Below are 17,575 nucleotides of genomic sequence, written 5' to 3'. Positions count from 1 at the left end.
AATAATTAAAGGTTTTGAATTTAGTCTTGCAGCCACACTTCATACGCACACACAAAAAAAAAAAAAAAAAAAAAAAAAAAATTACATGCTTGGTCGAAGAAAAAGAATTTATTCTGGTGAGGTGGTGGTATAAAGACATAAATAATTAAAAATATATATTATCTTTAATATTTTTAACTTTTAAACGAGATAATTCACCTAAATTAATATCTAAATAAGAAGAAAAAAGGAGAAATAGGAACTAAAAGTTGATGTCCTGGTGTGGAGTGTGGACTAGCTGAGTTGTTGTTCACAATGGAGAATATAAAAGGACAAAATATAAAATTGGCCAGCTGGCCGAAATTAATGTATTCGCTAGCCAAAATATAAGTTAAAATAGCACGGTATAGCCAATTTTTGGATTGGCCATTCAAAAATAGTCAGCGTTTACCAAGTCAATGAAAAATAGCCACTATTTTGCTGCAGCAGAGACCGGTCCAGCATAATATACTGGAGTTCGGTGCATCGGTGTGTGCTCCAAACTCCAGTATATTATGCTGGACCGGTATACTTGCTGGAACTCCAGTATATTATGCTGGAGTTCTAGTGTACTTATGCTGGAACTCCATCATATTATGCTGGAGTTCCAGCATACTTATCTTGGAACTCCAGTATATTATGCTGGAGTTCTAGTGTACTTATGCTGGAACTCCATCATATTATGCTGGAGTTCCAGCATACTTATCTTGGAACTCCAGTATAATATGCTGGAGTTCAAGTATACTTATGCTGGAACTCCAGCATAATATGCTGGCGTATTTTCCGGGTTTTGAACAGTGTTTTCGCTCAGATTTATCTTTACATAAAAAGTGACTAAATATCGATTACTTTTAAAATTGGACTATTTTTGAATGGCCAGTTGTAAATCTGATTATTTTTTAATTTCACCCAAAATATAAAAATGACTTTCTTCTGTTTAGTCCATGATCATATGAATAAGACCAGTGGGCCATTAGTGTTGCTCCCTATTTAGAGACTTCATTAAATAGACTCAAGACATTTCTATTATTTCTTTTTGTCTACTAGTACTTTATATGCGTTTAATAGTTTCAAGATTCTTTAATTTCATTTTATTTACTAGTTAATAGGTGATGTCACATAAAATAAATTCAAGACTTCTTGGCCATTGAACTCTACAAAAAAAATACACATACAACAAGTTGTGACGACCCAAAGGGGTCATCACCGGACTTCCTCCTATTTTCGTGCTTCCGAGACCTTGAAAACCTCGCTTTTGGTTGCCTCGATTTGCGTGCGCAGTCCGGGCGCGAAGCCGGAAAGCTTTTATGTTGAAATATGTGAACTTTGTGAAAAATTTGAAGAATTTTGATATTAATATTGCTAAAGTTGACTTTGGTCAATATTTTTGGTAAACAGACCCGGACCCGTGATTTGGCGGTCCCGGAGGGTCCGTAGAAAAATATGAGACTCGGGCATATGTCCGGAGTCGATTCCGAGGTCGAGAGCTCGAGAAATAAATTTTTCTGTGAAATTATTTTTCTGAAATTCTTAAGGAAAATGGAAATGAAAACTGATTAAAAGACTATGGTATCGGGTTCGTATTTTGGTTCCGACGCCCGGTACAAGTCTTAAATATGTGTTAAGCGCTTTCTGTAAAGTTTGGTCGAAATCGGACGTCATTTGATGTGTGCGGGCCTAAATATCTAAAGTTAGAAGTTTATGAACTTATAATGAAAAATAATGATTTTGGGGTTTGATTCAATGATTTTGATGTTATTTTGGCGGTTTGATTGGTCGAGTTAGTTCGTAGAGTGTTGTTGAGTTAGTGTGGATGTTTGGTTAGGAGCCCCGAGGGCTCGGGAGTGTTTCGGAGGTAGTTCGGGGTGTTTTTGGCCTTAGAGTTGTTGCAGAATTTCTGCTGCTAGTGTTCAGAGAATTTGTTCTCTGCGATCGCGATTCCATTCTTGCGATCGCATAGTGTCTTCTCCGGGCATTTTCAAATTCCTTCAACGCGATCGCATAAGTTGTCCCGCGATCGCATAGTCTGACCAGTCTCTTCAATGCGATCGCACTCACCTCTACGCGATCGCACAGCTTTAAACTTCACCCCAAAGTCCTGGTTTCCCTTCTTCTATGGGAACGCACGAAATTGTTCTGCGATCACGGAAGCTAAGTTCCCACTCCTCTATGCGACCGCATCAATTTCCCCGCGATCGCATAGACCAAAAGCGCCCAGTGATTTTTAAAAGCTTAAAACAGAATGGTTGCGGGATTTTTCCTCACTTTTCACACGAGCTCTTCTCTTAAACCCTCCATAGACGAAATTCAAGCTCTCCTTCCTCCATAACTCTTTGGGTAAGTAATCTTAACATCATTCCCTCATTATCTCTTCATCTAATTACTAATTTCCTAGCCCTAAATCATGAAATCAAAGTAGAAATTAAGGGTTATGGGTAGAGTTAGGGTTTTGAGAATTTTGGGTGATTCAACCTCAATTTGGGGTCGAATCTTGAAATAAATTATATATTTGAACTCGTGGGGTTATGGGTGATTGGGTTTTGGTCCGAGCCTCGTGTTTGGACCATGTGGGACCGGTGTCGAATTTTGGTGTTTTTGGAAGAATGATAGGAATTTCATTTCTAGGCTATGGGATTATGTTTTTGAGCCCTTATTGATATTATTGAACTAATTATGCCTAGATATCATTGTCTCGGAGTTGGATTGTAGAGGAAAGGCGGTATTAGAGAGTTGGTTGCTATTCTTGGACCGAGGTAAGTGTTTGTTCTAACTTTGGCTTGAGGGAATAGGATTAGGATGTTATTTGCTACTTGCTAAATGTGGAGTACGGTGCATAAGCATGGTGACGGTTATCTATGCACCGGAGTCTAGCATGACCGTGAGTCTTAATTGCTTTTAATTCGAATGATGTGACACAATTTTCTTGTTTAATTGATAAATTTCATATAATGTAAACGGTTGAGGAAGAATTGTGATTGGTATATTTTGGAGCGTTGGCTCGAACAAGAATGTGATAGTTGAGAAAGAAATGATTCAAAAGAGAATATGTTGTGATTATTCCCTTGCCGGGACGTGTAGACTATTATTATGTACTCTCCCTTGTCGGGATATTTGGGCTGTTAGCTGTACCCTTGCCGGGTTAAAGTGTTATGTTGTCGAATTCCCCTAATGGGGCCTTCTTTACAAAGTCAGATATTTTGAATTATAATATGGGATCGTGTGGCACGCCGACCACTTATATACTATAATATGGGATCGAGTGGTACGCCGACCACTTACATATTATGAGAATGGGATCGTGTGGCACGCCGTCCACTTATGAATTAAGAAATGGGATCGTGTGGCGCGCCGACCACTTATATATATATGAGCTAAGATATTGAGATAGTTTCGTCGTTATATCCACTGATCTGTATTCGCTGTATTTTTCCCGAGCATGCCCCCTTCCCCTTTTTAGTTGATATTCTCTGTTGTTAGTTTCTGTTGCCTGGTATACATTTATCTGCATAGGTTGTTTTTGGTAGGCCCTGTCTAGCCTCGTCACTACTTCGCCGGGGTTAGGCCAGGCACTTACCAGCACATGGGGTCGGTTGTGCTGATGCTACACTTCTGTGCTTTTTGCACAGATCATAGTACCGAAGCAGGAGCCTTTGGTCAGCAGTAGGAGCGTTGGGAGCTTACTTCAGTCCAGAGATTCCGAGGTAGCTTGCTGGCGTCCGCATGGCCCGGAGTCTCTCTTATCTCTGCTTTTCGTTTGATTTTCCTTGTATCGGATCAGACAGTACTGTATACTCATTCAGACTTTGTATTTAGCATTCAGTAGAAGTTCGTGAGTTAGTGACACCAGATCTAGGTAGAGGTGTATGTGAAATTCCGTACTTGGTTTCTGTTATTTATGTTTCGAGATTTCCGCTTTTATGTTAATTGCCTCGTTCTTTCTTTGTTTTGCTAATGATAATGAGAAAAGTGTTAAATTAATTGGCTTGCCTAGCTCCTATCAGTAGGCGCCATCACGATTCCCGAGGGGTGGGAAATCCGGGTCGCGACACAAGTCTTATTAATTTGCAGTGTGAACTCATTTCGTACATAATTTCTTAAAACATAGGTCTTACAAACTTGTTATTACAATTCCATCAAGTAAAAAATAATAGTGAAACCCATGCATGATCCAAAATAAATTAAACTGAGGGGATGTAACGCGAGTTACAAGAAAAAGTAAATAAAATAATATGAAGAGTGTTATGTAAATGCACCGACAAAAAAAGAAGAAGAGTTTTATACATTTAAAAGAAAGAAAAAAACAAATCTATTAGACTACATATGTGGTACATTCAATTAATGATGCTAACCTTTTCTTCTTCTTTCTATTTGTTTTTATTTAAAAAAGAAACCTTTTCTTCTTCTTTTTTGCTAGAACTTATTTTCTTATTAACATAATTTTATTTGCAATATATATAGCGGTCAATCATTTTTGTCAGGTTTCTGCTTAATACTGATCACTAAAATATACATATATTACTTTTACAAGTGATATTATTGTATATTAAATAATAAATACGCATTGCTTTACTTTGTTTGCGCATATAGAACTTAAAACTCTTTAAAAAATTCCTTAATTTGTTTACGCATATAGAACTTAAAACTCTTTAAAACAAATATTTTCGCATCTTTTTATTTAACACATACAAGTATCCTTAACAAATAATATTAGATACAGTGGTATATGAGTTCTCCGGAATTCAATAACTTTTGCGTAGATCTTGTATTTCTATTAAAAATTTACTAAATATTTATAATATTTAACTCTAAACTTAATTATTATTGTATTTAATTTGATATTACAACAGGAACTCATAAACTTAAATTCTGGATTCGCTCTTGCTAGAAAACTTTTTTTATTTGGAATGAGACTACCCATGTGGAGGGAATTCAAGCCTTTAAATGAACTAGTACTGGATTCTGTTATCTGTACTGTGCAAAAGCGACAAATTTGATTGTTATTAAATTCATCTTAATAAATTCATGGTATTGGAGAAGGAAATAGAGAATAAACTAATATTATTTTAGTCCAAGTTATGAATGATGGAGAGAGAGAACTGAGAAAAGAATGAAATATCAAGTTAAGCACTCAAGAAATTAAATGGTCATAAATTTCATCTTAATAGAAAACCTAGTTTTGCTCACCTTGATCATAAAATTAATCTTGTAGTTTTACTTTGTATTTATATAAGAAGCTATTTTCACAAATTGAACTCGTAATCTTCTGGCGATCACCTGTACGACAACTACACTTTTATAGTTGCGCCAAAATACTTTTTCTAAGATTGCGTTTATCATAAGATAATTCTCTGTTTTATTTTATATGAACATTTTATCACGTAAATTTCTGTAATAATTTAGATTTTAAAAAAAAATTGTAATATTATAAGGAATTACTTTTTTTATATGAAAAGTATTCCAATTTTGAAGCATTAAAAGGCACTTGAGAATTGACCATACGCAAATCTGAAGAAACCACAATATAGGGTTAGTTAGCAGCATGTGGGGTGCATATTCCATTATTTCACTAACCAAACTAAAGCTTTCTTTTCCCTAGTCTCTACCTTTCTAGTACTAGTACTAGTACTATTTACTATTACAATTAAAAAAAGTTATTGCTTATAGACAAAGGGAAGGAGAAATGTGACTTTCAAAGCAATATCACATGCAAATGAAGAGTATATAGTGAGCAATTAATATGAGAGATCCGAGTTCAAATTTCAGCTGAAATAAAAAAATAAAAAAAAAATTAGGCGATTTTTTTCCAATTTACCTAAGTTTTGATGAATCGACTTGCCTGACATCTGTATCTAGTGAGAGGTATAACACATATTTAATTGGCAAAATAGTTAAAGTATTCAGGGTTGGCTGCTTACGTCACACCCACTTGGGGTGCTGGCAGTGTTGCCCTTCCCCGAACTCTACGTGAATGCGGGATGCCTCGTGCATCGTACTGTCTTTTTAGTCGAAATACGTGCAAATTAGTGAAGATATAGTGTTTTTTTTCCAATTTATCTAAGTTTTGATGGATCGACTTGCCTGACATCTGTACCTAGTGAGACGTATAACATATATTTAATTAACATAATAATCAAAGTATTCAGGGTAGACTGCATACGTCACACCTCCTTGGGGTGCTGTCAATCTCTGGACCCTGCGTGAACATGGAATACTTCATGCACCGAGCTGCCTTATTTTAATCAAAGTATGGGCAAACTAGTTAAGATATACTACCATTACAAACAACAAAAATAATGAGCTATTTATCTAAGGCTCCCCCCCCCCCCCCCCCCCATATACCCCACCACCAATAGAGGCTGCCAATGTTGGTGATCTCATGAATTTTAACTTTATACTTTCTCTATCCTAAGCCATCTCTTTATCATTCATATTCATACTATAAAACTAAACCCTTTTCTTTCTCTTTCTTCCCCTCCCATTTTCCCCCACCTATAGAGTAGTTATCACCAAGAATTCATTTTTATGTGAATTCTGATCTATCATCACTTTCAACAGAGTCTTAGTTCTCAAACCATGGGTGGTGACAACACTGAGAAGGTATTCTTGCTCTTCAATCTCCTTCAATTTTTCCTCCTTCGAAAATTATACTGTACTAATAAAGTAAATTACCGAATCGCCTTTAAATAAGGGAAGATTTGTGTAGTAATTAACAAAGATGGTTCAAAATGGTATTAGGTAACATGTTTGAATTTCAAGCATGATATTTTTGCATTTATTGAAATCTCTTAGAATTTATGGCTATATATGTCACTGTTTAAATTTGTAATAGTATATTTCTTGACCAATAACTTACAATTCTTTTGTTAAATAGACCACTATAATGGTGCTAAAGGTTGATCTTCAATGCTCAAGCTGCTACAAGAAGGTCAAGAAAATTCTTTGCAAATTCCCTCGTGAGTCCCTTTTTGCAACTCTAAATTTACAGCAAAATTTTCCTTTGAAATTTCACTTTTTCATTTTTATATTTCAATGAATAATGAGGATACTACTATTAAGGACAAGAATATGTATGGATGAGAACTGAGTTTGGTTTTTTCTCTTTTATCCCTTTTTGGTGTGTGGTATTAAATATTTTGGAAAAAAGAAATTCGAGATCAGGTGTATGATGAGAAGGCCAATACTATCACCATTACTGTATTGTGTTGCAATCCTGAAAGAATTCGTGACAAATTGTGTTGCAAAGGAGGGGGAGTGATCAAGAGTATCGAGATCAAAGAGCCTTCAAAGCCTAAGGCTCCTGAAAAGCCCAAAGAGCCCGAAAAGCCCAAGGAGCCCGCAAAACCTAAAGAACCGGAGAAGCCTAAAGTGCCTGAGAAGCCTAAGGAGCCTGAGAAGCTCAAAGTGCCTGAGAAGCCTAAAGAGCCAGAAAAGCCCAAGCAGCCCGAGAAGCCCAATGAGCCCGTGAAGCCTAAGAAGCCGAAAGAACCGGAAAAACCAAAAGAACCCGCGAAACCCAAGGAACCCGAGAAGCCCAAGGAACCCGAGAAGCCCAAAGAACCTGAGAAGCCTAAGGAAGCTCCTAAACCCGCACCAGTAGCTCCACCACCACAACCACAAGCACAAGCACCACCACCATATGCTCCAGAGCCAGTGATAGTGATGCCAGTACAAGGATACCCGCAACATGGATACCCGCAACAGCCTCCTTCAGGATATGGTTGTTGTGGGCAATGTTACGAATGCTATCATGGAGGCCCATGTTATCATTGGTACGGAAGACCAGTACAACCCGCCCCACCACCGGGCCCATGCTACGATACGTATTCGTATGGTTACGGGCCCGGGCCTGTTCCATATGGGCTCCCAAAAGGCTGTTACGTAAGCAAATGCAATGAATATTTCAGCGAAGAGAATGCAGCTGGATGCTCAATTATGTAATCTTGACAAGAGAGTGGGCCCATTCTGTGGGCCGTTGTCTGGGCCCATGCCACCTTTTAATGGGGTTCTTCTTCAAGTTTCCAGAACAAAGTTTGGATCCATCTGGCTATCCTTTTGCATGTTATTATCATAGATACAAAAAACAATGCATAAGGCTCACTTTTAATAGAAAAGTTTATAGAGAAAATAATTTTGGTGACCAGATGACTGGTTACTGTCTTGTTATATAATTCGTTAAATATTTTATAATAAAAGCACTTTGTTAATCATTGTCATTTTCATGATATAAAAGATTATTCTTTTTTATAATTTAATTCTTTGGTGTAGCAATTTAAATAGAAAAATGCCACTGTATAGCCGCTGAAAAAATAATAGCCTAAAGAGTGTATAAAATTTGTATAATTTTTATATATAACAATTCTGTATGTTATATACAAAAATTATACACTTTTTGGGCTACCATATATAAATAATTTCTGATGCGAGCTAAAAGTGATAATACCCCTATTTAAATCTATTATTCCTTTTAGCATCCACCATTTTGTGCTCCATGCAAGCATAAATATGAATATATGATACACAATTTCTTTTCTTCCATCTCGAGTAGATGGACCCCACTTACGAGTATGTTATTGTTGTTGTTGGTCTCGAGTAGACGGTGAGTTGATCGAGGTTTAAACATGTTAAAATGATGATCTCTAAGAGTATTTAATTCAATATAAGTTCAAATTAAGCTCTTAAAACTCAAGTGGAATGAGAATTACTTAAAAAAAAAAGCAAGTGAATCATAATGAAGCTAATTCTTTGTTGTTGAGATCAATTTGGTTATAAGAAAGTGGTTGTTGATAAAATAAAAATAGTATAAAAACAAGCTTATGATTTCTAATATATGTGTCTTTGTTGGTTAATCATTGCTATTTAATATTCAATGATGTAATGATACTGTTGAAAACCTAACATAGAAGTCTTAGATTTTGAGTTTCAGTATTACTCGTAATTAAAATATTTTCACATTCGACTCAATAAAAAGAAACAAGACATGGTATATAAAGAATGTTCAATGTCTAAATATATCAATAGATTAAAAAATGATCTCATATTTATTTATTTTATCGTCGATTTTTTCCACCATAAACAGATTTTTTGCTTCCAATTAATTACCTCACAAACCGAAAAAAGAAAACGTTCTTACATCGCTATTTTAGAAAACTTAATCAGTGAGAACTGAGAAAAAGTGTTTACCCTTCTAACAAATTAAACATTGAAAAGTGACACTGTATAGTCGCTCTAAAAATAATAGCCGAAAATACATATCTTTTATACATTTTTTGTATAGATATACGTTTGTGATCAAAAAATATATAAATTTATACACTTTTACGGGTGATAGATATAAATAATTTGCCTTAAAATGATATTTGCCTTAAATAATATTTACACCTATTCATTGTAGTACTTGGTAGTTGGTGCTTCTAAAATCTATATTTGAGGTGGATTGAATCGCTTTAAGTGGCATTACTATATCTTAATTAATTGAAAGTTTTTGTCATTACAACTTTTTTCTTAGTATCAAATTCGTTTCTTTTCAACTGTAAATCAAGCTTTCAACAAAAAAAAGGCCCACGAAATGACCTTTATATAAGACAACTTTTCAAGATTTCAATTATTATATGTAGGAAAATTGGACCATTTTGATAAGGTGAGGATGCTTAAAAGTCAAGTAGGGTTTGCAAAAGCTTTAGTAAAGTTAACACCAGCTTGCAAAAATAGCAGAGGAATCCAACAACATTTTCTGGACAGATTTAAAATGTTGGAAAATGGCCAGCTTGCAATTGATAAAGACTTGAGAGTACCTAGTGGACATCAATTATTATATTATGGCTATTCATATTAATATGAGAAAAATAATAATATGAATACCAATTGTATTACTATTAATTATATGCCGATCCAAGCAGGCATATGTGCATATAACATATACCATCAAACCTCTCTACAACAACCTTGTTTGTTTTGGATATTTTTGGCTGCTATAGTAAAATGTTGTTAGAGAGAACATTATAGCATAACATGAAGTATTGGTTCGAAAGAAAACTTGACTATTATAATGAAGTGTTGTTATAGAAGATGACTGTTACAGAGGAGTTTGATTGTATTTGTTTAATTTTAAAATAAATCCGTTTACAATTGAACTTATAACCAACTTCATTTTACATGCCAACAGCTATAAGAATCTGTTGTTACCACATGTAGATCGATCGGTGGGTTTAGTTTAACTTATTCCTTCTAGCTCGAATTATATAAACATATGCAAAAAAGGAACAAAATGTAATATACAATAAGATTATGCTTATTTTAAATCTATTGACTCTAGATACTGAGCCCAGCCGAGTCCTTGCGTGTGTTGTTGCTCAGTCTTCATTATTGGGGCAGATCAAGGCTCGGCAGTTCGATGATCCGCATTTGGCAGTTCTGCGAGAGACAGTGCTACAGGGTGGTGCCAAGGAGGTTTCTATTGGCGAGGATGGTGCTCTGCGACTCCAAGGTCGCCTATGCGTTCCTAATGTCGATGGCTTGAGGGAGAGGATTCTAGAGGAGGCGTACAGTTCGCGGTATTCTATTCATCCAGGTGCTACGAAGATCTACCGTGACCTGAGGCAGCATTATTGGTGGCGGCGGATGAAGAAAGACATAGTGGAGCACGTGGCTAGGTGTTTGAATTGCCAGCAGGTTAAGTATGAGCACCAGAGGCCAGGTGGCCTACTTTAGCAGATGCCTATACCGGAGTGGAAGTGGGAGCGCATTACTATGGACTTCGTTGTTGGGTTGCCGCGGACATTACAGAAGTTTGATGCAGTTTGGGTCGTTGTTGACAGGTTGACCAAGTCGGCACACTTCATTCCGGTAGTGACTACTTATAATTCAGAGAGGTTGGCTCAGATCTACATTCGGGAGATAGTTCGGTTGCACGGTGTGCCTGTTTCCATCATATCAGATAGAGGCCCTCAGTTCACTTCCCATTTTTGGAGAGCCGTACAGAGTGAGTTGGGGACCCGTGTAGAGCTCAGCACAACGTTTCACCCGCAGACCGACGGGCAGTCGGAGCGGACAGTTCAGATTCTGGAGGACATGCTTAGAGCATGTGTGATTGAATTTGGAGGACAGTGGATCAGTTCTTGCCTTTGGCCGAGTTTGCTTACAACAACAGTTATCAGTCCAGCATCGAGATGGCTCCATTTGAGGCTTCATATGGTCGGCGTTGTCGTTATCCTATCGGGTGGTTTGAGCCTAGTGAGGCTAAGTTGTATGGTACGGATTTGTGAGAGATGCCATGGAGAAGGTAAAGTTGATTCAGGAGAGACTTCGCACAGCTCAGTCCAGACAGAAGAGTTATGCAGACCAGAAGACACGGGATGTATCATTCATGGTCGGCGAGAAGGTTCTCTTGAAAGTCTCACCGATGAAGGGGATTATGAGATTCGGAAAGAAGGGCAAGTTGAGCCCCAGGTTTATAGGCCCATTTGAGGTGTTGAGGCGAGTTGGGGAGGTTACTTATGAGCTTGCTTTACCTCCCAGCTTATCGGGAGTCCATCCAGTTTTTCACGTATCTATGCTTCGGAGGTATCACGCCGACTTGTCTCATGTGTTAGACTTCAGTACTATTCAGCTAGATGAGAACTTGGGTTACGAGGAGGAACCGGTTGCCATTGTGGATAGACAGGATCGCCAGTTGAGATCCAAGAAGATTTCTGCAGTAAAGGTCCAGTGGAGGGGCCAACCAGTCGAGGAGGTGACCTGGGAGTCCGAGGAGGACATGCGGAGCAGATATCCGCACTTATTCAGCACTTCAGGTATGAATCTAAACCCGTTCGAGGACGAACTTTTATTTAAGAGGTGGAGAATGTAACGACCCGACTGGTCGTTTTGCTTTCTAGTACCCCGTTCCCCTAAATAAGACTTCCCGTACTTGCTTTTACCGATTTATGACTAGCGGGGATGGTTGGTTCGGGATTTGGAAGAGTTTGGGTTGAAATCGGAACACTTGGTTCCTTAAGGTTGGCTTAAAAGGCCAAGTTTGACTTCAGTCATTATTTTGAGTAAACGACCGCGGAATCTAAATTTGAAGGTTCCAACAGGTTCGTATGATGATTTCGGACTTGGGCGTATGTCCGGATCGGGTTTTGGATGACCCGGGAGCGTTTTTGGCACCTAATAGTGAAAGTTGATTCCTTAAGGATTTTGAAGTTCTTAAATATTTGGTTTGGAGTGGGTTTTTGTGTTATCGAGGTCCGAACAGAATTCCGAGACCGGGAATAGTTTCGTATTGTCATTTAAGACTTGCACGCAAACTTTGGTGTCAATCCGTGTAGTATAAGTGTGTTTCGTCGCATTGGATGTGAATTGAAGAAATTGAAGTTCATAAGTTTGATTCAATTGGTTTTAGGGCGTGATTCTTAGATTTAGTGTTGTTTCGGGCGTTCCGAGGGTTCGAGCGAGTCCGTTTTATGGTTTTAAACTTGTCGGTATGTTCGGGCGGGGACCCGAGGGCCCCGAGCGTCAATTGGACGAGGCTCGAGTTGAGTTAGAAAATTTTGGAAAGAGCTGAAGCTATAGGTTGCTATCATAACCGCACCTGCGGTTGGCCAGTCGCAGGTGCGGACCACAAAAGCGGTCACCCTTCGCAAGTGCGGCCCAAGGGGGAGGAGCCAGGAACCGCAGATGCGGCTCCTCTTCCGCAGAAGCGGAAGCGCAGAAGAGTCCCCTGGACCGCAGATGCGGTCCCACTCAAGCTGGTCCAATTCTGCAGATGCGGACCTTCCCTCGCAGAAGCGAGACCGCAAATGCGGTCCCCTAACCGCAGGTGCAGAAATCGCTGAAGGCAGTGCCTTCATTTAATACGGGAATGTGTCATTTTTGACACATTTCACTCATTGTTTGGGCGATTTGGGAGCTTCCAAAGAGGGGATTTCGGCTTAGCATTGTGAGGTAAGTTATTTCTATATAATGTGAGTTTAATACATAGTTTAGGGGTAGATTATACCTTGTAAATTAGTAAAAATTATGGTTTAAAAGTAAGACCTAGGGTTTTGATAAAAACAAGATTTTATCACGAATTCTTTTATGAAATAAAGTAAAAATCATATATTCTTGATCCTTAGGTTATGGGTAACAACTTCCCTCGAGAATTTCCGGAATCCGGGCACGTGGGCCCGGGGATGGATTTTAGAAAACTAGTATTTAGGATTAGGAAATTACTTAATAATTAGAATATGAACTCTTGAGCTTGTATTGACTAGTTCTTACCCTGTTTGATTAGTTTTGGATCGTTCGGCTCCGAATTGAGGGTTTGAGCGCGTTCTTGATATTGGAAGTAAGCTTTGGAGCAAGGTGAGTCTCCTCTCTAACATCGTAAGAGGGAAATAAGCCCCTAGGTGAATTAAATAAATGTATGTGATTGTCTGTGGGGGCTACGTACGTACGTGGTGACGAGAGTCCGTGCGTAGCTACTATTATGCTAATTGTCCGGGTAGTTTAGGACCCGTGTCATGCCATACTTGCAATTGCTTACGTTCTTGCTTCCCACTGAGATCACTTAGGTGTCACGACCCCAGTTCGCCCTTCGTGAACTATCGTGAAGTCACCTAGTCTCTACGACTAGGTAAGCCTAACAAATTGCGGAAAAAGAAACAACAGAATAAAACTAGCCAAAAAACTTCGGAATAACATAATGAAACATTTAAGATGCCGCTCGGCATATACAATACAAACTCTCAAACTGAAACTACATTTCCCAAAACCCAGAATCTCATGAAATCACAAGCTATGGAATAACTACAATGTGTTCTAACTCCAGAGTGTCTAAACAAAAGAAGAAATACAGAAGGGCTATAACAAAAAAAAAAGAGTAGATAGGGACTCCTCGGTCTGTGGACGTGGCAGATATACCTCAAAGTCTCTAGAGATCGCCTCGCCGCGCTAAGATATGGTTGAGTCGATGTACCTGGATCTGCACACGGAAAACATGTGCAGGAAAGGGCATGAGTACACCATAGCGGTACCCAATAAGTGCCAAGCCTAACCTCGGTCGGGTAGGACAAGTAAGGTCAGGGCCCTACCGGTTATAAAACATAAAGCAAGGTAAGATAGTGTAAGGTGCAACAATATAATCAAAACAGTATCAGAAAATGAGAAGAAACTAGAGACAAATATACACTCAGTACACAAAAACATCGACAGGGGATCTCCCAGGATCCCGTCCCGTAGTCCCAAACGTAAATACTCGGGGATCTCTAAGTATCCTCAATATGTGTGCTAGGGATCTCTTGGTATCCCGAGGATCTCTTGGTATCATCAATATATGTATTGGGGATCTCTTGGTATCCCGAGGATCTCTTGGTATCCTCAATATATGTGCTGGGGATCTCATGGAATACTCATCCGTAGTCCCAAAATAAAAAGACAACAATATCAAGGAAAGAATCCACAATTTCATTCAAGAGCGAAACAGTATGAAGTAACACAGTATAATGATAAGAATAACAACAATTACAACAGAGAAAATATCGCAGAAAGAATACAGCTCAACACAGAGATAGCAACCAGGGATCTACCAGGATATCGTCCTGTAGCCCCCAAACGAAAATATCCAGCAACCGGGGATCTACCAGAATACCGTCCTGTAGCCCCCAAATGTAAATACCCAGTACTGGGGGAAATCTACCGGGTGCAGTCCCGTAGTTCCATATAACTGTGCAGGGGGATCTACCGGAATACCACATCCGTAGTCCCAAATAAACAGACAAGGGGGATCTACCGGGAACCGCCCGTAATCCCAATGTAAACACGCAGCAACAACACAAGGATAATCAACTCAAACCAATTAATATCAAAATTGACAGGTAATTCTAACCTAGCATGCTGCACAGAGTTCACATAAACAGTTTAAGAAGATAGGACAATTAATACACTTAAGCATGCTTCCCTAAACTATGCAGTAGGCTTAAAATACAAGTAATGTTCAAGAAGAAAGAAACACAGTTAATTTACTTAGTGAGAAATGGGTTTCCAACAATTAGCACGTGTACGCACTTGTCACCTCACGTACACGGCATTCATATAACAACTATACCAAATCCTAGGGGGAATGTCCCCCACACAAGGTTAGACAAGCCACTTACCTCGAACCAGCTCAATCAAATCTATACCACGTTCTTGCCATGAGTATCCGACTCCGAATGCCCCAAATCTATTCAAAGTAATTGCATAATGTAAATAACACTTCAAGTAACTAATTTAACTAATAAATTCTAAGCTAATACGCGAAATTAGGAAAAAATAACCAAAATGCCCCCGGGCCCACGTCTCGGAATCGGGTAAAATTTACAAAACTCGGGATCCTCACACTCTCACGAGTTTAGTCATATCAAAAGTACAAAAATCGGACCTCAAATGGTCCCTCAAATCACCACTCAAAGCTCTCCAATTAACCAAGCCCTAACCCCCAATTTACCACTGATTTTCCTTCAAATTTCATGCTTACAATGATAAAAATTACCATAAATAACGAGTTTAGGTTCCAAAAATCTTACCTCCTTGAAGCTCCCTTGAATCCTCTCTCAAAAACCTCCCAAAAAGCTCCAAATCTGGATGAAAATGGTGAAAGAATGGGCAAAAATCGCAATTGAACCTTTATATAGGTTCTGGCCTAGGACTTCCGCACCTGCAGACATTTCCCCGCACCTGCGGTCCCAGGTGCGCATCTGCGAGATTTCATTAATTCCCTTGGGCCGCACCTGCGCTTCTTCTACCGCACCTGCGCTCACGCAGGTGCGCTCAAAATACCGCACCTGCGGAAACTGCCCTTCCCTCACATGGCCGCATCTGTGGTCTGTCAGCCGCTTCTGCGGCGCCGCACCTGCGGTCCCCAAGCCGCAGGTGCAGTTATGGCAGCAGACTCAGCAGCTTCGGCTGCAAATTCCCAACTCCAAACTTCCCGTTAACCATCCGAAACCACCCTGAGGCCCCCGGGACCTCAACCAAAAGCGCGAACAAGTCATATACCATTATCCAAACTTATACAAATCTTCAAAACACCTCAAACAACATCGAATCAACCAATTAGCATCGGATTCAAGCCTAAGGACTTCAAAAACTCTCAAATTACGCTTTCGATCAAAAAGTCGATCAAACCTCGTGCGAATGACCTGAAATTTTGCAAGCATGTCACATTCAACACTACGGAGCTACTCCAACTTCCGGAATTCCATTTCGACCCCGATATCAAAATCTCAGTATCAAACTGGAAACTTCAAAAGTTTAACTTTCGGCATTTCAAGCCTAAATAAGCTACGGACCTCCAAAACACAATCCGAACACGCCCCTAAGCCCGAAATCACCCAAGGGAGCTAACGGAACCGACAGAATTCCATTCCGAGGCCGTCTTCACATTGCTCCGACTACGGTCCAATTCTAAATCTTAAAGTCTCATTTAGGGACTAAGTGTCCCAAAACTCTCCGAAACTCCAATGAAATCTTCTCGGCAACTTACAATAGCAGAAACACACACGGGGAATGCAGTTAATAGGGGATCGGGGCGTAAATTCTTAAAACGACCGGCCGGGTCGTTACATACTCCCACACTTAAACATTCGTTCGTCCTCGAACGAGCATAGAGACATACCTAAGGTAGTGAAGAGATGAGGGTAACAACTACGTATATCCTGTTCGGTCTCCCAAGCCGCCTCCTCGACCGACTGACCCCGCCACTGAACCTTCACAGATGCAATGTTCTTTGACCTTAGCTTTCGAATCTGCCTGTCCAATATCGCCACTAGCTCCTCAACATAAGATAGATCCTTGTCCAATTGGACTGAACTAAAATCCAACACGTGCGACGGATCACCGTGATACCTCCGGAGCATCAAAAAATAAAATACCGGATAAACTCCTGCCAAGCTGGGAGGTAAGGCAAGCTCATAAGATACCTCCCCAACACGCCTCAATATCTCAAAAGGGCCAATAAACCTCGGACTCAGCTTCCCTTTCTTCCCAAATCTCATAACGCCCTTCATAGGCGAAACTGAAGCAGAACCCGCTCTCCGACCATATAGGAAACATCACAAACCTTCCGGTCCGCGTAACTCTTTTGTCCGGACTGGGCTGTACAGAGTCTATCCTGAATCACCTTAACCTTCTCCAAAGCATCCTAAACGAAGCCTGTGCCCAATAATCTAGCCTCACCTAGCTCAAACCAACCCACCGGGGATCTACATCGCCTACCATATAAAGCCTCATACGGCGCCATCTGAATGTTGGACTGATACCTGTTGTTGTAGGCAAACTCCGCCAATGGCAAGAACTGATCCCAAAACCCTCCAAACTCAATCACATACGCACGGAGCATATCCTCAAGAATCTAAATAGTGCGCTCGGACTGTCCGTCTGTTTGAGGGTGAAATGCTGTACTCAACTCCACCCGAGTACCCAACTCATGCTGTACGGCCCTCCAGAACCGTGATGTGAACTGAGTACCTCTATCTGAAATAATAGAAACTGGAATACCATGCAGTCGGACAATCTCCCGGATATAAATCTCCGCCAACCGCTCCGAAGAATAAGT

General features: G+C 39.6%; 1 protein-coding gene across 1 annotated transcript; it reads left to right on the top strand.

Moving 5' to 3' along the window:
* LOC109225308 (pollen-specific leucine-rich repeat extensin-like protein 1) lies at positions 6,452 to 8,231 on the top strand. The gene is made up of 3 exons (XM_019389929.1): positions 6,452 to 6,615; positions 6,890 to 6,971; positions 7,163 to 8,231. The coding sequence occupies exons 1-3, from the start codon at positions 6,592 to 6,594 to the stop codon at positions 7,954 to 7,956; spliced, it is 900 nt and encodes a 299-aa protein (XP_019245474.1). The 5' UTR covers positions 6,452 to 6,591; the 3' UTR covers positions 7,957 to 8,231.

This window comes from Nicotiana attenuata, chromosome 5, assembly GCF_001879085.1.
Source record: "Nicotiana attenuata strain UT chromosome 5, NIATTr2, whole genome shotgun sequence".
Taxonomy (NCBI): Eukaryota; Viridiplantae; Streptophyta; class Magnoliopsida; order Solanales; family Solanaceae; genus Nicotiana; species Nicotiana attenuata.
This window is presented reverse-complemented; position numbering and strand designations above follow the sequence as displayed.

What these genes read in the sequence shown, in the direction of transcription:
- LOC109225308 (XM_019389929.1), top strand. Translation starts at nt 6,592, where the DNA reads ATGGGTGGTGACAACACTGAGAAG. An exon ending in GTGGTGACAACACTGAGAAG is followed by an intron (nt 6,616 to 6,889) that starts GTATTCTTGCTC and finishes TTTGTTAAATAG; the next exon opens with ACCACTATAATGGTGCTAAA. An exon ending in AATTCTTTGCAAATTCCCTC is followed by an intron (nt 6,972 to 7,162) that starts GTGAGTCCCTTT and finishes TTTGGAAAAAAG; the next exon opens with AAATTCGAGATCAGGTGTAT.